Source organism: Struthio camelus, chromosome 2 (assembly GCF_040807025.1).
Source record: "Struthio camelus isolate bStrCam1 chromosome 2, bStrCam1.hap1, whole genome shotgun sequence".
NCBI lineage: Eukaryota > Metazoa > Chordata > Aves > Struthioniformes > Struthionidae > Struthio > Struthio camelus.
Window position 1 is genome coordinate 49,840,422 of NC_090943.1, and position 23,382 is coordinate 49,863,803.

The following is a 23,382-nucleotide window of genomic DNA, read 5'->3' on the forward strand; positions in this document are numbered from 1 at the left end:
ATTCTCCACGTTCAGCTGCCCTGCAAGTGCCTGGGGCAGGAATTAGAGGGCTCACAGATTCCACCTCTTGTATACATGGGGCACAGAAATAGAGCACAAGGGCAAAATACACTGTTCAATTCATGAATTTCCAGAGAATATGTACTTGGCTTTACCCCAAGAGGGGAAAAAAGGGAGGAGGAGAAGAGATCGCAGCCCACTTTTGGACTGAGCACAGCCAACTCCTCCCCTCTTAGCCACATATCTACTGTATCACCACGACCAGCCAGGGACCTCAGTGTGCAAAACAGGTGAAAGCTATCATCAGGATGAGAGCAAGGCAGCTGGTGTGTGGAATTTGGAGTCTCTGTTTCATGTTCTGCCTTTTCTGCATTTTTCTTCACCAAACCACTGCAAAAAGAAAACTGAAGTTTGTGTCATTAGTAAGTAGACAGTTCGTGGACAAATGGAATTTCTTCAAAATTTGTCACTTACTGCTCTTCTTATAGTCTACAGTGGGGGACAGGGGGTACGTTGTGAATATTGAGGTGTTTGCTGTATATTCAAAACCCACTATTGTATTCTACAAAGGGAGTCCCAAATTTTAAATAAGATTTTGTGATTTTGTCTCCTTTTTGCCATCCTAGATGAAAGTAATTTTCTGGATTGATAAAGACTACCTTTTTCATAGCAAAAAGAGAGGAATCCAACAAGATGCTTCTTAAATTGTAAAATAAGATTCCCTAACTGATTTTAACTGTCTGCAAAATTACTCTGTGCCATGGAAGAAGATAGTGGATAAAAAAACAAATCAGTTTTTATTATGTGAAACCCAAACTGGTGTATATGGCATTAATAAATGACTTAGCATTGGTTTACAGCATTGGTTCTATCTGCAATGATTATAATATATCCTTGTTTGTAGGAGGCCCGAATTTGGTCTGTTCTGAGTATTGCAAACGCATGTAAATCACACATAGGTTTTTGCGCTGCAGTTGTTAATTTTATTTACCCCTACTTTGACCAAGAAATAAAAAAGCTGGTGGTAAAGTTTTAAAATGATATGACAAACATCTATAGGAATTATACTGTACAATGTGAGAATTCATGAATAAATGAAAAATCTTGATTTGTTTTTATTTATGTATCTTTTGTCTGAAGTGAAATTTCAGGGCAGGTTCAATGTTTTCGTAATAGCAGTCTAGCTTGCATTTAGATCTTAATGACACTTTTAGCACCTCTGGTGCCTGTCAACAGAAGGCTTTTTAAGGATAATTCCTGCCAAGAAAGAGTGATTAACCACAGTCAGCCACAGGAACTGTATTTAGAGCAACAGTTTGATTTTCTTCCTTCTGGATTCCTAGTTAGTCCTACTAAACTACTGATGTTCCAATATTTCTGGAAAATTATGTATACATTTTTACAGGTTTTCTGTCTAATTAATTTTGTGGTCTATAACTCTTAGCTTTCTGACCTCTCTAAAAGCTGTAAAATGTTGTATAGCTCACATAACTTGCAACAGTTTCTGTGAACTAACTGCTTTCAAACGTAGATAAAAAGAAGTAGTTACAATTCTCTAAATAAATCAGTCAAGCAGATATTGCAGCTACCTAGACCCAAGAACGTCATGAATATATTTTGCATCTGTCAGATACAGTACTCACTGTTGATGCATTTTCCCTGGGACCATACTAACTATAACCACCATATAAAGCACGGTAACATGAAAGCAATTCCATCTATTTTATCAGGTGTTTCGCCATGGTGATGATACCCCACAGGAGGTTTTTCCAACTGACAAGCATAAAGAAGTTGCAAGGCAGCAAGGCTATGGACAGCTTACGAAGGTCTGTTTGCTTACCTGGGCCAATATAGTGAGATACTGGAACGTGCTGGTGTCTGTTGACATTTATTTGTTGGAACTTTTTTTCCAGTTTGGAGAAAGCCCATAGCAGGTTGCCACATACAGCTCTCTCATAGGACACAACAGCCAAAGAACTTTGCAAGGAAGCTACAGCTGTGAGCAGTCACTGGTTTTAAATAAGTGGTCCTGTTCGAGTCCAATAGCAGCATACATTCAGTTGTTCAATTGCAGATTATGTCTTGTGGGAGGAACCAGACACCAGTGACCACAGCAGTTCACTGGAGACCAAGCACTTAGTTTTAGCCATCAGTAGCACAAAGCAGTGGAAGTGCTCACAGACCACTCTCCATCTCCACTGAGTGGGAGTGCTTCCTGGTGCATCAACTTCTTAGCTGAGATCAGTACTGCTAGTAGAAACTTCTCCCATGCTATACTAGGTAGAGCTGATTTAAAGGTCAGCTGTTTTAGTGCAAATATTGGTGGAACTAGGGTAGAACTGTGTATCAGCTGAAGGTAGTAAGTAAGAGCAGCTGAGATGACAGTTGCAGAGCCCAACTGCAGAAACAGTCTCCTGAGTTAATTTTTGGGTTAACTGAAACCCAGTTTGTTTTGTGCAATTGTATTAACTGCCTCCTCTTAGAAATGGAGCAGAGGGTGAGATCCTGTACTATCAGGTTCCAAGGAAATATGGGAAAACTAAGGGGTTTTAACCCTACCCCTGCTTCACTCTCAAGCACTACCCATAGTCTGTGTCTTCTTCCTTTTCCCCACCCAGATATGCTGTGCAGATGGAAGAAAACATTAGTCATTTTTCCAGGACTTTTGGGATCTGGCAGTCTCCCTGAAGTAGCTTAGATGTGCCAGAAGTCTGGAAGTGCTAGACACATGGCTATTCTGCATGCGTAGACAGACTGTGAGGTGCATGTTTCTCCCATAGGCTGCTGTAGAGTAAGTTTGCTCACACACCTTATACTATCTGGTCTAGCACAATCCACATGTATTTCTCCTGGGAGAACTATCATTTGCTATCTCTCCTCTAAAGCGAGAACAGAACAAGCTGCACAGGGGGTCCTCCTCTGCTCCATGCTTAGGAGACCATACTGATCTCTGATGCAAAGTCAGGCCTGTTTCCTCTCACATCATCTCCCTCAAACAAACAGAGGAGCTCTGCAGCAGAGCTCATTATCAGGTAGGAAGAAAAAAATGACTGAAAGGTGGTTAAGAACAGCTTCCTGTGTCTTAACTTATCTGCGACTCAGTCATTACACACATGCACTAGCAGCATGTGTGCAGCGCCATGTGCGAGCTTGCTCCAGGCCACATAGGTTCTGGAAGGCTTCAAGACCCAGGCATCAGGATTTAATAGTACACATAGTAAGCAAGTTAGGGCAGAAACCTAGGCCAGGTGTATACCCTAGGAAACTCTGGTCACACAGCTCTAGCAATTAAAGGAGGTGATCACATTTATACACTGCGGGCTGTGTTTGGAAAGTAGTAACTCCGGATAAAGTCCTGAGTAACCCAGTCTGACCTCATAGCTGACTCTGCTTTTGGCAGGAGGTTGGACTGGAGACCTCCTGAGTCCATTTTTAACCTGACTTATCCTATGATCCTATGACTCAAGAAAGGACTTTGGGAAACAATCGATAATCGCTGTTTTTGAAATCCCAATGTGAACAAAGATTACATGAGCAAAGTCAAATATATTGTAATTTAGGCCAAGAAACACTAGGTACAAGTAAGAAGATCACAACATATAACATTGCTGAGACCGTTACAAGGACAATGCATGCAATCCCATGTTGCCTGTTTAGAAAATGATGTTGATAAGTTGGAAAATGTTCAGTAAATAGCTACAAAAATCACTTGAGGCTGGAAAACCCATTTTGCTGTGAGAGTAGAGAATTATCATCTATTTAGTTTAACATAGAGATTAAGTGAATTGATTCTATTTTGTCAAATACTCTCTTCCTGGGAGTAAGATTTGTGGTGATTGATAGATAATGTGTCACACCAGAAGCGTAACAAGATCTAGTGGCTAAAAGTGGGAGCATTCAGACAAGAACTAAGAAGCAAATGTTATAGCCTGAAGATAATAATTAATCAAGGGAAGAAAATACCTCACAGAGGACTTCCTTTCACTCAAAGTACTCTATTCAAGATTTTGTATTTTCCGGAAAAATAGGATCTTGCTCAAGTTAAAGCTGTTGCCTTCATAAGGAATCACGTGGTGATATTCTATGGGAGTCATACCCTGGGCATGTCTTCATGGACAGATGGTTGCTTTGTCTGCTCTCCCAGTTAATTAGCTGTGAGCCAGGAACAAAGCAGAAACCAGACAGCCTTGTTGGGACAATGCTATGCCTGCTTTAAGTCACCTTGCCCCTGAGCCAGGCTTCTTAGCTTAGATAAGCACCTACACAGATTTTAGTAAAGCGAAATGCAAAACTGCATCTGTGAGACAGGCATATTCCATGCTATCCTGATGGCCCCTCTATGGTCATTGAATCTCCAGATAATATTTATGGCAAAGCCTACTGTGCAGAGAGCATTTAATAGAATTAATAAGCAGGTTTTAATATAACAATTCTTGTAACACAGGAATAGAAGGGACCTCCTAAGCAATCAAGTCCAGTCTGCTGTCATGGCAGAAAACCACATCATACGATCCAGGTTCATATACCAGGTTCAGGTGTTTTCACTTCCACTACTTTCACTGGAAGGTTGTTTCTGAACTCCACCCATGATGGTTGTTCCAACTTCCAGTCCAAATGTGCTCATATTAATTTATATTCATTTATTTTAATACTAATATTGCCCTCCAGCTTGATAAGCTCTTTTTAAATAAGTTAAACTCACACACATGGCTAATCAAGTGCACAGCACCTTTAACTTCCTTAGAATTCATTCAGCAAGTATTCAGACACTCTAAAGTGAAACATTCCATCCTTTGCCTATGATGGTACACTAGCATCACTACAGATATGCTATTTCCTTATTAACACCATTTACCAGAAGTCATATCCCCCTACACAACAGCCAGAAGGGCAGAGGGCTGCGTCTGCTTGTTCGTTAAGATGTGAATTTCAAACACTGATAATTATCTCCGTCTGCAAGCAAGGTAGTCGGAGTTCAAGCATCCTTTCTCTCCTTTTTCTCCAGTGGCTAAAGAAATTAAGTATTAATGAGACTATGTTCACATAGTATTCATGTTGCACAGTGAAAGCTGGAAAATATTAGAGCTGAAATTCCAACACTGTAAACACAGCCACTTTACTGCATTCTCCTGCTGCCTTCTTTCCCCTTAACTTTAAAAAAGAAATATTTTAAGGTCTTTACCAAAGTGATATGAAAGACGATCTCATTTTCCAGTTGTAGGACTAGATACACAGTACACATCCTGAGCTCCTTACACTGTTCTGTTATTTCCACAGCTCGGCATACAGAAACAGTACGAGCTTGGCCAGTACACACGGAGAAGATACTCTCATTTCCTGAATATTGCATACAAGCAGTGTGAGGCAAGTATTTGATCTGGAAGGGAAGATGCTTTTCATGGATGTTAACGGGACTTTCTGGATGCATGAGGGTCTGAATCTGGTATGCTCTGAGTTCACTTAGTACCTACTGAACTCAGTGTGGTTTCCAGGTATCCCTGAAGCTGTGGCTCCACTTTTATTCAGGCAGATGGTTTAACTGAAAAGCTTGTACAGGGAGCTGTGTATGAAGCTGTATATCAAGTTCAGATCCCTCACTGCTGTAGGGCAGAGTATCTATCTTTGATATCTCTAATTCTACACATCCATCTACAGAGTAGATGCAGCCTAGCTTTCATTTAGGGTCCAGTTGCTCAGTGCACCAGTGTCGTCCCAAACAAACTGATGGTGAAAGGGAGTCAGTCCGACATTTTTCAATAGAACTTCCAAAGGAACTGCTACCGTGTTGCAACTCCCTTGCACACCAAATTTGTATTCCAAGGTCCTATGCCAGTATCATTCTAATTCTCTTTCTCAATCCCCTTTCTATCTCAGGGTCCTCCTTTACCACCTTACCTTCTTTGCTACATTTTAATGCCAGCTCTTCCAGCACAGTACCAGTCCTTTTCTTTCCCACTAAGAGCAAAAACTAACAGGAGGGATATGCTACCAGTTACGACCATGAATAATTTCTTTTCTTTTCTTACTTCAGATTTTTGTGCAAAGCACTGATTGTGATCAAACACTGATGAGTGCTCAGGCAAGTCTTGCCGGGCTGTACCCACCAACCCAGAACCAGATTTGGAACCCCAGCATCCTTTGGCAGCCAATTCCAGTTCACACAGTGCCACTGTCACACGATAATGTGAGTACAAACTAGGAGCGTTTGGTTTTTCTTAGTCATTAGTAAAATATCTAGGATATGAGATATGAGATGAAGGAGCAGGATAAAGGTGATGAAAGTACATTAAGTTACAAGTGTTATACAGAAAGGACTAATAAGCTGAGTAGAAATATTGTCAGGAGTTTCCAAATGAATAGACTCACTAACTCCAGAGACCTGGAGTTAAGGAAAATAGAAGACAAAAAAGTTCCAAGGCCAGCAAAAAGAATTAAGCTGTGATGTATAAGTAATACACTGTAGAGGTAGTAACGGATTAATCCTATACATGATGTTATCACAAAAGTGACTTTCTCCTTGTGACAAAAGGAAGTATACCTATTCTCACCAGTGCCTCAGCTTTTTTTAGTCCCTGGCCAACAGAAAAAGCAAGAGAATCATTCTGTGATTCTCAGTATAGTGAGAACTGAGCCACAAGAGTATCCTTCATACACTTTGTAGGTTGGTGGAAAAAATAAGAGAGTAAAGGAAAGAGGACTCAGAGTTTGAAGAACATGAGTTCATATGGCAATATATTTATTTATCTCCCTTCCTCTACTCCCCACCTTGGAGCTGTAAGGTGTTCTGTGGATGCAAGCTCTGTAGGCTGCATATAGCTGTCCTAAAAGGGAAAGCTGGGCAGAAGAGTGGTGCAGGAGTTCCCCATTCGTGGAAAAGCTATGTTAAAAAGCTAGGAAAGGTCAGTGCTGTACAGTGCAGCTCCAAGTTTAGGAGAGGAGGACAGCATATGTGATGTGAGCTAGATTGTGTGAGCTTACAAGTTTAATTTAACACAGTCTGCAGTAGGAGTAACAGGTTAAGTAGGGACATGGAGTAATAGTTCTCATCCGGGAGTGATGAGAGCATGAAGGAATATACAGAGACATACGTCTTCCTGAGCATGCACGCAGTCTGACATAGAGTCATGAGCTGCTTCTGACAGCATTACAGATGGTGGTACCCAAGCAAACAGTCAAGAATACCTGGCTGGTATCAGTACCACTATCAAATTCAGCAAGCAGCTACTACTATACCTTCTTCACATCTAGGGGATCAGGTAAGTTTATTCAAACAGATCATAAAGCCATAAACGTATACGTGTTTTTCTTACCTTTTTCCATTATTTGTACTGTAACTCTATTCTCCTTTATCAGAAATACATACTACTGCAGCTATTACCCTCTGAACATTTAAAGATTCTTTTGTAGCTGGTCATCAGCAAGACTCGTACAGTCATGAAGGTGAATATCCTCGAAAATGACACCCCCATATTATTTTTCAGCATCTCCTAATGAGTGCAACCAATCAGAACTACAACCCCACAAGGATGTATTAAATTGCAGAACAAGAAGCGCCTTCACTAACTAATGTTTTGCAACTTTCATTTCAGTTGCTATACTTACCTTTCTCACATTGCCCAAAATACAATGAGCTTCTGAGAGAAACCTTTGCAACAAGGGATTTCCAAAGGCAGTTCAAGCACTACAAGGTAAAGTATTTTCAGTTATGGAAATCTTATAATTAAAATGTAACACTCTTGGCAACATTATCCAATAGATAGGTTCTCAAAACGGCAGTCAATATTGTCCTTCTAAATCTCTAATCTTCTTAGCGAGTGTAGGCAACGTACCAAAAAAAAAAAAAAGCATTATAGAGCCAGCTGGACTGGGCTATCCCTATCAGTTGAAAATTGGAGTCATAGAAAAGATAAATTATTGACTGATTTTTAAAAGACACTCTACCTACCTTCTAGAAGAGCAGACATTTAGAAAACAAAAAACTCAGATCAAATCAGTGTCCCACTCCAATGCCTCTCTCTCTATTTTGTCTTATGTTAGCAACTCCGTCTCTGACACCTGTCTCTACGTTATTCTCTGCTAGTTCAGGTTCCTCTTCTCCTACAAAACTCTCATGGCTCAGTTCCCTAGATTTTCTCTAATAGCCTCAGTCCATTCTTCAAGCACTTATTCATATTTCATATCCGAAGTCTTCACTCAGGTGCTCACTTACGTTTCCTCCTTGCCTCCATAGTATATCCCTTCTTTTCTCTCTCCACCACCAAACCAATCATTTGTGTAGTCTTCTGCAATGTTCTTCTTCACAGGTTTATTCAAAGTGGTACCATCAAACTCACTTGTCTTTCTACCATCTTTAACAACTTATTTCTCTCTGCAGTCTATCACTGGCTCTGCATGTGGGTGTTACACTCAAGCTAATCGCATTTCCTGGTTTTACCCTGTCAGTTTATGTAGTGCCTCTCTTCTGCTCAGCATCAACATGAGGCTGATTGTTTATCACTGTCCTTTTAAGCACTTTTTGCTTTCTGCTAGGCTTTCTCATATATCTGGGCCCCCCATACACTACTCCATCCTGAATATTCCCACCACACAGTTCCCCTGTACTTTTTATCTGAGCTCAGATCACCATCCTTCTCTCGATAGAATAGGCTAAATTCTCTTATCGGCATAAAAGAAAACCTGGATCTCTATAAAAAGAAAAGCTAGTGGCATATATCAGGTGTAAAATAGCATCTTTAAGCTTTCTTGATGGAAGCATCCTGTCCAATATCATAACTTCTCCATGACAGGTTATGTGATATTAGGAATCCAAATTATTAAGTTCATGGTGTTCTGAAGGACTGAATCTACCATGAATGGTGAAGCCATGAATTTGGCAACTCAAGAACATGATAGACACAGGGAAAAGGTCATCTAGGCTGTTTTAGGAAGGGACGGGCCAATGAGAAACATGTACCAGAGTGTCAAAATGGCTGGAGGTAGGACCAGGAATGAGGACATGTACCTTCGCAGTTGAAGAGGCAGGATGGCAGTTAGGTCCAGAAACCAAGATAAAAGCAAGTTTTTCATAAGGTCTTTAAGAACTTTTGTTCAAGCGTTCATTTAGTGTCTGCCAGATTGTTATGAGAACAGGGCAAGAGGGAAGGAAGAGGATCCACTTGAACAGGCACTGACTGGCCACCTGTGAATACAGGCAAAAGTTAATTGCTTAGGAACATAAGTGCAAAGACTTTTCTAGATCTTTTTTCTAAGAAAATGCTATGATGTCCCACCATGGCAGTATGCAGGGATGACATAAAAGGGCCCTATGTCCAATGTACATGTTATGGTTTTTTGTCTTCCAGCCATTTCTCAAGTTTTTAGCCACTCATGCTGGATATCCATTGAAGAAGCTAAACACTGAAAGAATTCAGAAGCTCTCCGACACTTTACAATATGAGGTAAATAGTGCAAAGAAAATTCCTGAGGCCAATGGAAATATTTACACTTTCTCAAAATCAGTTGTATCTCTTATTTCCGTGGTATTTAAGACATCAAAAGAGGGTAAGTCTGTGATTATTATTTTTTTTTGTGAACCACAGACGGTTTTCAGCTTCCTCTCCACAAATTCTCAGTCAACATCAAACTTGCAGCTGAAAATCCTGTATACATACTGTGACTCTGTGAGCCTTCTGTGGGCCGTCCACCACTATAAGAAGGGCAAACCATGGCCTACTAAATCCAGCATGCTCTCAGTGACTGCATATGGAAACTTAGGGAAAAGCAAATTGAGTAAACTTGTCTTGTTACTCTTCCAAATCCCATAACAGAGATAAAGAGGAGTAAAATATGTTGTTGGCAAAGAAACATAAGCACCCTTCCACAAAGATTTTATGCTCAAGCTGCATAAGCAAGAAAAGTCATTATATGCATTTGGACAGAGTAGACGCAGGATTTTCAGGAATTAAGCAGCCCTTGGAATGACACAAAAGGCTATTTGCACAAGGCAAGGAGGCTATTTTAAGCAGACAGACTGGGCATAGCACAGAGAAACATGGATTTTACAACAGTGAGGTACTGTGATGCTTAACTTTCTTTGGTCTCCATCCCACAGTGTTAAATTAGGTTATCGAAGACGACCTTACTCATTCCTTGATGAAAAGGCTGGTAACTCTAACTGCGATTTGTAAATATCCTAAATGCCCTTGATTTAGCAACAGGCCCCACTTCAGGTCACTTTAAAGTCTCTATTTACCTTGACTAAAGCAAGTCAAAATTGCAGAGTCTCATGTTAAAAATGCTTTTTGTACTGTTGCAGGCAGCACTTTCCACAACCACCTGACAACACACTTATTTGTAAACTCAGTATTGACAATATGTTGATAATAAATCCCCTAGAAAACTGAGGCATTTTTAAGGTGGATTTCACAAGCAACATGTAATAATTGGGTATGATACTAATAAGCTTACCTTCTGTCCTGTAGTTTCTGCAAAGGTCCAACTTTAGTCAATCCAATCTTGAATGGAATGTTAGCCAGGGCCTTAAGTTAAATGTTAACATGGTGGGGCACCGCACTGCCATTTCAGTGAGGTGACCCTTCTGTACTGTCCAAATGCAGGACAGGACTACAGGTTTTCACTGCAAACGTTATACCATACTGAGAGAAAAATCCATCTCACCAGAGAAGCGTACAGAATTGTCAGCTGCCATCAGGGAGCTATCTCAATGCTGGAAGACAAAACCAGTTAGCTGAGTTGTTTCCTCTGGTGTTTGATGAGTTTTAGTCTTTCATAGTACTCAGTGGAGACTCTTGGGGTATCAGTTAGGACATCTGCCACAAAAAACACTCTTAGCCTTTCAAGCATACAAAAAGAGCATTCCTATGGAGCGATTTCAGACATGAAGCTACAGAAGCATTCATCTCTCTGTGTTAGTTATTATTGGCTAAGCGCCTTCGGACTTTCAGATAACTTGGAGATTGAGGGGCTCACTTGCCTACAGCATTGCTTTAAATAGCATGCAAGTAGCCAGTTCTTTTCTCAACACACAAATCACCTTTGTTAAAAGAAAAAGTAACTCATTGTGACCTGAGCTGGTTTAACCTGACATGTTCTCTTGTTTCACTTATTTAAACAAACCCTGTTGTTAAGTAGTTGGCCTTTTCTTTAGTACTCATTGTTATGAGAATACTCCCACTGGTGAGCTCAGTCCAGTGGCCCACACTCAAAGAGGTTACACGGAACTAGAGGAAAGATAAGGATTTTGTTTTGTTTAAACAGGAATTCAGCGCAGTGCAAACCAGCAGTGCTGGGCTTGTCTTTCTTTGCTCTGCATAGTTGTAACCATTAACATAACCTAGGCTGCTTCCCTAAGGAAAAACTAATCCATTCCACTTGTGTTTGAGGACTGAGTCAGAATCCAACAGAGCTGGTGTAAATTGATATGAATTCCATCTATATGTCTAATCCCTATGCATATACTCCAGTACATTCAAATTGCAGCTACACATATTCCTGCTTGATCTCTGGATCTTATCTTCTTCATTTCTCAAAGCTGCTGACCCTTACGATCCTGACATTTACATAGGATTTGTTTAAGTAACGATTTCAGGATATAGTCCAGTAGATGGCTGAAGAAGAAAGAGTCACAACACATTTGCAGCTGACAACTGAATGAGCAATTGGCGTAAATAGTCACCTTTTTGCATAACAGTTTTTAGTATTGCATTTCCTGTTCTGTTGAATACTGCTCTTCAAATTTGTTTTAAGCAATGTAATGCTATGAGAATCACACATGAAATTTGTAATGAAAAGTACAGTCATTATCGTATTTTAAAATAAAGAGAAACTTTTATTTGAGTGAAAAATTCAGAATTTGTTCTGACAAGCACTATGTGCCAAAATAAACAACGGCCAGCAATAGGAATCCGTAAGAAAATCACCATATTTTCTTTCTTCACTGTAGGTTATTAACAATTACACTTTACCTGTGTGGGCTACTCACGGTGTCAGGACCAAACTGATAAAGCTCTCAGAATTGTTATTACAGGCGGAATTTGGGTTCCACAAACAAATACAAAAATCACGTTTACAGGGAGGTAAGCTGAATTCTTATACCTTTTAAAATCAAGAATACAGTGGGAGAGCAGAAAATGAAGGGTGTATAATGAACAGTGCCACTGATTCCACAGTAGAACTAAGAAAGATGCCATGACATGGATACTGATGATCAGCACTGAAAGATTTTGATTAATGGGAAGAGAGATGGTGAGGACTCAGGAATATCCTAATGCAACATTATAAAGGAGGTATCATTCTGATTACACTCTGTAAGAAATCCAGAAGTAACGTGCAAATTCTCACTGGACTGAGTAAAGTCTGAATGTAATGTAAGCCACCATGTTTAACTTACAAAATATTAATTGTAATAAACTGTAGCATGCTAACATTGTTGTTTAAGAGTATTCCTATTATTGCTAAGAGTACTAAAATGAAAGTATATAAAATGCTTCCAAAATTTATTCTGCTCAGCAGATAGCTGAAATTCAGGAATTTAAAAAATAGTTTATACCCTTTTAATCACTCATTCATCCTTCACTCACCCACTGTCATCCTTTTGGCCTAATTTTGGCTTATATTGCTGTGTTTAATCAGGTTCTGAAAGCCACAAGGACAAATCACATATAAGCACTGATTAATTTGTTTGGCTTTTTTTGGACCTCCAAGACATACAAAACTAAGCACAAGGTTCAAACCTCCATTCTTGCTTCACTATTAATTGCTATTAAAGATCTGCCAGTAATCGAAGACTGTAAGTGTGTTTAATTCTGCTAACACTGCAGTCCAAATCTTAGGATTTTTCTTCATGGACGATTCCAACTTTATGTTAATATATTAGCACTGACACTGATTTAATTCATATAGTTTGTCTTACAACTTTTCAGCAGTTGACTTTAACAAAATATAGACAGCCACAGGACTGATGAAGGCACATAATTCAAAGAATTTTTTCTTTCTGTGTCTCCGAAAATTGGAAAATCAATGGAGTTATGCCAGAAAGAGGGTAATATTCATTACTCTCTTGCATAGTCCTGGTGGCACAAAGCAGCTGTGAAAGCATTGTTTAACACTCTTGAGACTATTATGGATCTCCAAGATTATGTTGCAGGGAATCAGAATCAGGCTCACTGTTTGTATAAAAGATAGCTTCAGTCTTAGTAGGGCACTACACACAAATTAGCTATAAACTCAGTTTAGGAAATCTGATGCATGTAAAGGTTACCTTGTGTTAAGATGGTAACAAATGATACAAAAGTTAACACAAGCACCTCTTCCAGTCATTGTTATTGCTCCCCAATTTTCTTTCAGGTATTCTTTTAAAAAATATTCTCAAACATATCACAGATGCTAGAAAGCCTTCAAACCAGCAAAAGATGATTATGTATTCTGCGGTGAGTCTTTTATCTTGTTTTTATGCTACCTTTTTGCAATTACTAAATGCAGTGAAAGACAAGAAACTTCATTTCCTGCATGAAATACAGCCACAAGCATTTGGTTTTCATTAATCTTAAATGTCAGTGGATTATTTTCATTTCTTTAATGAACAGATACTACTTTGAAACATGCAGCATTCCATTTTTCAGCTGATGTTGTGGCTCATTTCATTGTAATACTGTTTTGACTGAGTAGAGGGCTCAAACACCAAGCCCCCGGTTTTATTGAACTTGTATCATGCAGATGATTTAGAAACAAACTGCCTGCTTCCTGCATCTTTTTCAGATGATAAAGAAAAAGATTAAGATAGATTTAATTATTTGGAAGATGTTATCAAGGCAGTTTCTAAATTGTGACTCTCTATTTTTGTTTAGAAAGTGCAAACTCTCTCATTGGAAAAGGAAATTTCTGGATTGCTCTTAGGAAGAAGCTCCTATTTCTAAATGGCAGTTAGATCGTGACCTATCAGGTGCAAAATCAGCCAAAGAGCTTTCTGATCTGATCTTGAATGCTGTTCACTTAACATGCCAAACCACAGGCTCTTATTAAAAGAAGTTTTCACAGTTCCTACTGACTTCGGTAAGAACTGCATGTGCCTACAGCTTCCGAAATTTTTACACATACATATACTTTACACATTCAGCATTCCAGTTTGTACATCCAATAAAAGACAGTATTTGGTCAATATGGCAGACAGCAGAGGGCAAGTATTAATGAAGTCACACAAGTAATGTTAAGCGTGCAAATAATGTGCTGGGCACGTTAAATAACAGCTCCATGAAGTCATTTTCAATATGTCTTTAACGGAAAGGTTTCTTGTATTTACAGCATGCAGCCACTATTGTTGCTTTACAGATGGCACTCAATGTCTTCAATGGAAAACTGCCTCCTTACAGTGCCTGTCAGTTTTTTGAACTTTATCAGGAAAAAAATGGGCAAGTATCTGGAAAATGCTGTATTGAAAAGCATGAAAAGCAAGTACTTTTTCTAAAAAGCAATTTACTGATACCCCAGACTATTTAAACTGGATACCCAGGGTTCATTACACAGAAAAAGATTATAGACTGATTTTAATTATTATAATTGGAGTCAATTTAGTACTTACTGAAAGTAGCAGAATTACAGCACCTAAGCCTGAAATCCCTCTATATATTGCTTCATTACAGTTATGAGAGGTTTTACTTCACCCTCTTTGTCTATTTAACTCCTTGACTCTCTACCAAGATGATAAACTACATGCACTGACCATCTATTGGTTAAAAGGATCTTTTCAGTGTACGCATGACGCACATTAATTGCAGGGCAAATAAGCTTCATCCATAAGTACGACGACTGCAACACAAAAATGTGTTCCGCGTGGTTCTGCATGCCTAACTGCTTTTTTCACCTTTGTGTATTTTGAATAAGGCAATACACCATAGAAATGTATTATCGGAATAATTCTTTGAGAGATCCTCACCCACTCACCCTCCCGGGCTGCAAATTTCGCTGTCCGCTAGAGAGATTTGCTCAGTTGGTCTCGCCAGTCCTAGTACACCATTGGACAAGAGAATGCAGAATTAAGACATAAAAAGAGGTAAGTTAAATGCTCTGAGCACGCAAAAGTAGAGTCAGGATTACACCTTCTCCTGCCAAGGGGTCATCTGAAGTAACAGTCTTTTTCAGAAGGGTCTGATCTGAAATGAAAAGAAATTCAGATCCAGTAAAACAGAATTATATCCCTAACCATAATTTCAGTCAAAGTTTCTGGTGAAATAGAGTCAAGGCTTACCTGGCTAATTACACTTCAGGATACTCCTTTTTTTATTTTTTATTTTTTAGCACAGTCTAAAAGAACCTTCAGTTACTGAGGAAGCAGATCCCAATGGACTGAACTATGTTAATCCATCTTATCTTCTCTAACGCAGAGTATTTGTCCAAGCTGATGAACAATATTATGCATTCTCTTGATTTTAGGGGACATTCAGAGATCAAAACAGACAAATATTAATAGTATACCAGAGTGGTACTTCCCAGAATATCAAATGTATGCACAGACACATATTGGCAACACTGATACATTCCCCAGTAGGATGTTTACATTACCAAATAAGCATTTCTAATTTTCCATTTTGACCATTGATGACATCTATATTTGCAGAAGGTGGGAACAGGAAGGCAAAGAATTACACTGTTTTTCTTGTATCTAGCTCTATATTCCTTTAGGAAGATGAAGAACAAACAGGCCCCAGGATATTAGATCTTCTCCTTCACAGAGCAAGCCATGTAACTAACCAAGTAAATAAACAAAACAAAATTCTCAACCTTATAATCAAAATTTTCCATTAATGAGGACCCAAGTGTTTAGCCTTCGGGTTCAGCACAAGGGCTACACATTGCTTAGACTCTCAAATTTTGCTAAAGTAAAAGTTAGATGGAGTCCAAGCCTTTTATATCAAGTCCAGCATCACTACATGACTGCTTTCACTAGTAACCCTGAGTGCACAAAATGCATACGGATCATGTAGGAGATTATACCACAGCTGACTCTCCAGTTAAAATATTCGCCATATCATCGTATCAAAATTTGACAGTTTCCTCTATTTTATGCTAGGTCAGAATGGTTCCATCTCAGTAACTGTAGGGGCCAGATCCCAATTTTGGGGCTCATAACTCTTCCTGCAGGCAGCAGATTTAGATTCACTACTGTGCACATGAAAAGCACCCAAAAAAAAGGCAGGAGTCTGGGCACACTGCCCTGCAGCTTGCACAGTGCAGCAGGCTGTCAGCTGGACTGTACTGCGCTAAATCACAGTAAACAGTAATGAAACACATTACCAATTCCCAGCGAATGCAGATAGACTGGATCAATTGATGTCTAACAGCAGGAAGCTAAATCAAGCTGAAGAGGAATGCAAAGAGTTTACAGGTCACAGTCACACCTAATATCACTGATTTCAGCAGGTTCCGGCTTTGTCCAAAATCATCTCAAATATTGTCCTTCTTTAATGCATATGTCAATACTTTGAATTATTATACAAGGATCAGAGTATTTGATGATCAGAAGCCCATAAATATGATTATTTTGGAATGAAATCTCAAAGTGTGACTAAGGTCAAATATTTACCTTACATAGCTATTCTACATGAAGACACCCTTTCTGAAACAGAATTATTCCACAAGGTGCTTAATTGCAGGGTCATGGACATCACTTATGGCCTCAGTATAGGGAAAAACACAGGATTAGGGAAGTTCTGCTTCTGCAGGTCAAACAAGACAGTAGGAGTAGGAGTGCAGTATAAATCAGAGCCAAGTTCCTCCAGATAATGATGACTGCAGTGTGGGACATAAGAAGGGATGACAACTCAGCCTCCTTGGGAAGGAGAGAGAACATTTCTCTGCACTCTCTTGGCTGCTCAGGAAGGTTTCAGGGTGGCTCTGCTCACCACTTCAACAGGATTTTCATACTTCATTCTCAATGGGAGTGAATTTGTCAACTCTTTCATCTTAGTCTGACCTACCCACTTGTTCAGGTCAAATTAATAGATTTGCCATGCTTTCTGAGAATGGGACTATGTGCTAAGAATGATTCTCTCTATTTGTCTTACCTTTAGGTATTCCCTCCAAGACCTTCAGGGTGATTAGCTTTATGAAACAATTCCTCCCACACTGTGACATGACTGCAATCCGTCTAAGTTTTCTCATCAACTTCCATCAGCATGACCAACAGCGTCCTGATCTCTATCAGAAGAAAACATTTCTCAGTACAACAGACTAAAACTATAGCAAGTGGTGACTTATCCCTTGTGAATGTCATCTTTGTTTTACCAAATAGTGAAACACAAGTGCAGTATCAAACCAGAATAATTTTTCAGGATCTACTCATTTCAACATGACTTTGAAAGTCAAGAACTTCAAAGTTCAAGAACATAATTTTGTTTCTAGTTTTTTCAAGGGTTGTAGCTTTAATTTACAGCAAAATTGGGAAATATATCTGAGAGAGCATTGCACCCATCTTAAGAATGAGATGAGAACTTCTGGAATTGCTGAGGGAAGCAATTTTATGTCCACAGAAGGAGTCTGTGGACTCCACTGTCCTCCTACTTTACTTTATTCAAGAAACAATGAAATGTTTTGCACAAATAGATCCCAGAAACTACAAAAATGAGGGTAGTGGTTGTTTACTTAGGGACATTTTTCTTTTTTTTTCTTTCTTTCACATACATACACAAATATCCCACCTTCATACAGAAGCAAGGTGAGAATTATGGACAAATGTACTGTGGAGCCAAACCTCAAAGAAGTCTACAGTCAGCCAGTCTGGCTACCGTAAAGGCCTTGCCGGCAATTGGCTCACCTGACAAGGCTTTTGGAGGTTAAGCCATTCCACCTCTTCCCAAAAAGACAGCAAGGTTCAGTGTCAATTTTGAAAGAAAAATCATTTGTGGTTTCAAACATTGTTTCAAATACCTTCTTTATGTTACCTTGATCAAATGCTCTGATCTGATCATATATAGTAAAGTCTGTGCTTCAGAAAAGTCTGTCAAGCATGCCATTCTTGACATTAACAACAACAAAGATCATCCCGCTGACATCACAAACAAAAAACTCCACAAAGTTACAAGCTAGTTAAAACATGCAGAATATACTGAGCAATCCTTGGCTAGTTATGTTTTCTAATACTTCTATTGCGAAAACAACTCCTGCTGTTACTCCAAAGGCTGGATCAGAACAATCAGATGCAACTAACTTCTGGAAAGAGTGGATATTTCTTTGTATGAAGAATTAGGCTTTTTTATTTTTTATTTTGTCATAGCGGGTAAGCTGCTTTTTCAGAAGGAGTTTTGTTAACAGTCTTGTTGCCTGCAGGTCATTTTGAAGAGAACCAGAGTAAACGATGAGACGCAGAAACTTTTGATATTCTAGCCTCCCTTCCCTGTGTTGGTCTTTGAAAAAGGAGGCTCAGCCTATGAATTGTATATTCCTTTTTAGAACTACAGCATAAGCAGGTAGCTGCTACCCCATAAGTTACAGAAGAACTCAAAAAATAAAAAGGCCCCTTTCCCCTCCAGCAAGAATCTAGGTTTCAGAATTCTCATTGCAAAGGCTCTTTCTCTTCTCAGCAGGGCCCAAACAACAATTCCTTTGCTTCCAATGCCAGCAAGGAGTTAAACGCAGTTCAGCAAGAACAGCTGTAGTAGTTAGGTTTCACAACAAAGAGGATGAAAATGTAGGTAAAAGTAAATGATTCCCTCTAGTGAAAAAATGCAAGCTCTTTTACGACAGCAGTCCAATCCCACAAAGGGAAAAAATGTTTCCTCACAGCATAAGATAGCCAGGTCTAGTTTCTTCCTAATGCAAAGATGGGCTTTGTCCTTCCACAAGCTTATTTTTTCCAATATTACCTTAATGGCCGCAATGGCCATCAACAGAAGGCACTCCCAGATCTTTCGGCCCTCACAGGAGAATTAGTATAAGCTCTTCAAACGATTTATCTCAATATCACACAGCTTATCAGTCACACCTCCTTTAACAAGAAGGAATGAAAAAATTGCTAAAAGAAAGCAAATAAAGATAAAAATGTAATACTACATTTTTATCAGCATTAGACTACTAAGAAGACTTACAGCCTTGGCTGCAGAAAGCAGACTTCTACGTATCTTCTCTTCTATTCTGAACCTATTTCTCCTATTTCTGAACTTATGCCAACTTGAGTTGCTTCTAATGTTTTGTTTGCCAGATATTTGCAGCTGGAAGTTCAAGAGCTGTAAAGCTAGCCTCTCTCTCTTCCCCCATCAAAGGCAGGGGTTTCTGCTGGTTTCCTAGACCTGAGAAGGCTCACACACAGAATGCAAGACCCACATGCTTTTCCTTAGCCCCCAATTCCCAGTCCTTCTCCTTGTTCCTCACCCGAATCAGTGTCTCAAGGTTTTTCAGAACCACATGAAGACCCTTCTTCTGCCCCACAGCTTCCTCTGATATGGAGGATCACAGAACAGGAGCTTGGCCCCAGCTCTTCACTTCAGCTATGCATGTGCAACATAGCTCAGCCCACTACTCAGAGAATTCCAATAGAAAGTCCCTCTTTTCCATCATGTTATCAGACCATATTTCTTCCCTGCTACGTGCCCCAGTGAACACACCTTGGGGGCTTGATATTTGCTGTAGTAAAATTAATTTCAAATGTGTTTCCAAATTATTTTATTACCCTTATCTCTCTTCAAAAGAACTCCCATCACACAAACATTTTTTTCACTGCTTTTCATTCTTTAGAATATTTACTTCAGGAACACAGAAAGGAGTATTTTCTGTATATCTTGCTCACTCCAAGGAAAAATAAACATCGGTGTTGTTAAGGCTGAAACATCAGGCCCAGATCTTGTTGTGTGAATATATATTGGGAATGTAAACAAATAGATAAGTAGATAATATTAGTAAACCACTGCAGGTTTTCTGCTACTGCACCAGCAGACACCTTTTGAAAAATCTATCCCATAGTCTTTTGCAGATTTGAAATCACAGACAGTTTTCTTTTTTTTCCCTCTCTCTCTCTTAAAAAAAGAAACAAGCAAGCAATAATAGTTCAGCTTTGGAGTTACTTAGAATGGAAAGAAAATTATAGGTTCTTTTACATCATGTTTCGATGGCAGGATTGCATGAAAACGAAACTCCTTTCTTTCACAAACAATGCATAGACAGTCAAGCCATATATTAACAAAGGCAAATGTAATACCTGGAGAGTCACAAATGCTGTATTTTAAGTGACAGGTACTTTATGATGGTCACTATTTTTCCTATCATACACAGAAACAATGTCAGCAAGATGTGGAATGAGCAACAACAGGAATTTAATGCTGCCTGGGCAATGTGGCACTGGCCTGGCCAGACTACAATTTTGTTCTTTTTCCCTCGTCCTTTTCTGTTTGGGTTACTTACAGAGCTGAGTGATTGAATAAATAAACAAATAAATAGATAAATAAGGTTGCAGAAGAAAAATCTTGTTATTTTCCTAAAATTATTCATAAATATGGGTCAAATAACATTGAATGACTTTGATTTGTTTCTCAGGAGTGATGTAAGCAGGAGTTTCTTCTTTTTACTCAGTGCTTAAGGCACTCATCCAAGATGTGGCAGATACAAGCTCAAATCCTTCCTTTGCCAAAGCTGTAGATTCCTATCCAGTCACCAGCAGAAGCAAGTTAAGCCTGCAAGTGTTACAAATGAATGCTTCTAACCATCCACGCTACCTACAACTGGGTGAAAGTGGAAGATCCAACACAGGTCTGTGACCCAGCCCTTTTCTTTTTATCATAAGCACTTGGAAATTAAAGGAAATGTGTTGTTTTGTTTAACCAAATCAATATTTTTCTTCCCTTTCCCCTTTTTGGCTCAAAAATATTGAATAAAAAGATTGCAGATTAATCCAAATCAGTTTAAGTGCTGAATTGCAGAACTGGTCAACAGCAGTACCTGAGCTCTTTCCCCATGTGAGCAGCCTGGTCCATAAGTGCAGGCAGCAGTTTCATCTCCAGCTGCCTGAACTGCCACCGCTTACATCCTTTCAAAGTGTGTAGGTTGCCCTCCACCATGGGCAGTTAGCTAAAGCAAACATTGTGTACGCTACAGAATGGGTTTTTTCCGGCTACTACACTTCGAAACCAATCTAGCTGTGCTTCGGCAAGCCTCTGAAATAGATGCTCTAAAAATGGGCAATTGTATTTAAGCCAATTCCACTTAATGCCATATCTTAATAAAAATAACATAGCCATTAAACCAAATTAGCATAAAGATTATTTCAATTGTTCAAGTCCATTTACATGGACATATTTTTTATTTTGAAGCAACTTTTCCTAAAAAGGGTAAGAATTATATTGTTGCAGAGTATTTAAGTTTATAGTTGTTAAAAGCACAGTAGAAATGGAAGTCTGCCCATATCCCAGATCAGAATTAACATGTAAGACCGGTAAGGCAGGAGACTTTCAAACATAATACGTTCAATCAACACACTTACAGATTACTTACAGGATAAGAAAGTCTTGAAGGCAGTCATGCCTTTGTGCATAATCTAGCTTTCACAGAATCACAGAATGGTTGAGGTTGGAAGGGACCTCTGGAGATCATCTAGTCCAACCTCCCTGCTCAAGCAGGGGCCTCTAGAGCACATTGCCCAGGATCACGTCCAGGCGGGTTTTGAATATCCCCAGCGAAGGAGACTCCACATCCTCTCTGGGCAACCTGGTCCAGTGCTCTGTCACCCTCACAGCAAAGAATTTTTTCCTCACGCTCAGATGGACCTTCCTGTGTTTCAGTTTGTGCCCATTGCCTCTTGTCCTATCGCTGGGCACCACGGAGAAGAGACTGGCCTCATCCTCTCGACACCCCCCCTTCAGACACTTGTACACATTGATGAGATCCCCCCTCAGTCTTCTCTTCTCCAGGCTGAACAGGCCCAGCTCTCTCAGCCTTCCCTCACAGGAGAGATGCTCCAGTCCCCTCATCATCTTTGTAGCCCTCTGCTGGACTCGCTCCAGGAGTGCATGTCTCTCTTGTACTGGGGAGCCCAGAACTGGACACAGTACTCCAGGTGGGGCCTCCCCAGGGCTGAGCAGAGGGGCAGGATCACCTCCCTCCACCTGCTGGCAACACTCTGCCTAATGCACCCCAGGAGACCATTGGCCCTCCTGGCCACAAGGGCACACTGCTGCCTCATGCTCAACTTGTTGTCCACCAGCACTCCCAGGTCCTTCTCTGCAGAGCTGCTTTCCAGCAGGTCAACCCCCAGCTTGTACTGCTGCATGGGGTTATTCCTCCTCAGGTGCAGGACCTTGCACTTGCCTTTGTTGAACTTCATGAGGTTCCTCTCCGCCCACCTCTCCAGCCCGTCCAGGTCCCTCTGAATGGCAGCACAGTCTTCTGGTGTGTCAGCCACTCCCCCCAGTTTAGGATCATCAGCAAACTTGCTGAGGGTGCACTCTGTGCCTTCATCCAGGTCACTGAGGAATAAGCTGAACAAGACTGGGCCCAGGACTGACCCCTGGGGGACACCACTAGCTACAGACCTCCAGCTACACTCTGCACCACTGACCACAACCCTCTGAGCCCTGCCATCCAGCCAGTTCTCAATCCACCTCACTGTCCACTGCACCTCCTGAGCTTACCTATGAGGATGTGATGGGAGACAGTGTCAAAAGCCTTGCTGAAGTCCAGGGAGACAACATCCACTGCTCTACCCCCATCTATCCAGCCAGTTGTCCCATCATAGAAGGCTATCAGATTGGTTAAACATGATTTCCACTTGGTGAATCCATGCTGACTGCTCCTGATCACCTTCTTGTCCTCCTCATGCTTAGAGACGGCCTCCGCATTCCAAGAGAAAAGAAAAGCAATACACAGAAAAGAGCAAATAACTGCCCAGAAAACAGCTTCAAGAACATACCAATAGCAAGGTGTTTTTTAACTGTTTTTCATCTGAGGTCCTGCTAACTTTACTATTGTATCTGGGGGGCAGATAATTTTAAACTATGTGAAGTGTTGTTTAAAATAAGTATTCTGATTTCAGGGGAAAGTAATATAGAAGGGGAAGAGTTGGATATAAAGGGGAGGGAAGCTGAAAAGAGAGTGAGAGGATAGACTAACTGGCCAACAAAGGAAAAAGAGAAACCCAGTTTGCCTGACTCTTGATTCCAAGTTCATCCTCTTGGCCATACTACAATCTGGAAAGAGTCCAAGCTCTGAGAAGCAGAAACTGAACAGGTAGGTTGAAACAGGCTGAACGACTAGCAACTCCATTATATTTTAACCCTTATCCTTACACTGCAAAAGAGAAAAATATCACAGAGAAAGAGGAATTGAATTATGATTTCATTATTCAGAATGTAAACAGTAATTTGCAAACAAAGGATAATGACATTTGTTGCCTAATCACACAACATT

General features: G+C 40.0%; 1 protein-coding gene across 1 annotated transcript; it reads left to right on the plus strand.

Annotated features, from left to right (window-relative positions):
• Positions 1-308: 308 nt before the first annotated feature.
• On the plus strand, positions 309-15,040 carry LOC104152561 (prostatic acid phosphatase-like). The gene is made up of 10 exons (XM_009687962.2): positions 309-422; positions 1,731-1,826; positions 5,278-5,364; positions 6,032-6,184; positions 7,590-7,688; positions 9,342-9,437; positions 11,942-12,074; positions 13,345-13,427; positions 14,299-14,405; positions 14,878-15,040. The coding sequence occupies exons 1-10, from the start codon at positions 309-311 to the stop codon at positions 15,038-15,040; spliced, it is 1,131 nt and encodes a 376-aa protein (XP_009686257.2).
• Positions 15,041-23,382: the final 8,342 nt, after the last annotated feature.

What these genes read in the sequence shown, in the direction of transcription:
- LOC104152561 (XM_009687962.2), top strand. Translation starts at nt 309, where the DNA reads ATGAGAGCAAGGCAGCTGGTGTGTGGAATTTGGAGTCTCTGTTTCATG. An exon ending in GGCAGTTCAAGCACTACAAG is followed by an intron (nt 7,689 to 9,341) that starts GTAAAGTATTTT and finishes TTTGTCTTCCAG; the next exon opens with CCATTTCTCAAGTTTTTAGC. An exon ending in CTTTATCAGGAAAAAAATGG is followed by an intron (nt 14,406 to 14,877) that starts GCAAGTATCTGG and finishes ATTTTGAATAAG; the next exon opens with GCAATACACCATAGAAATGT.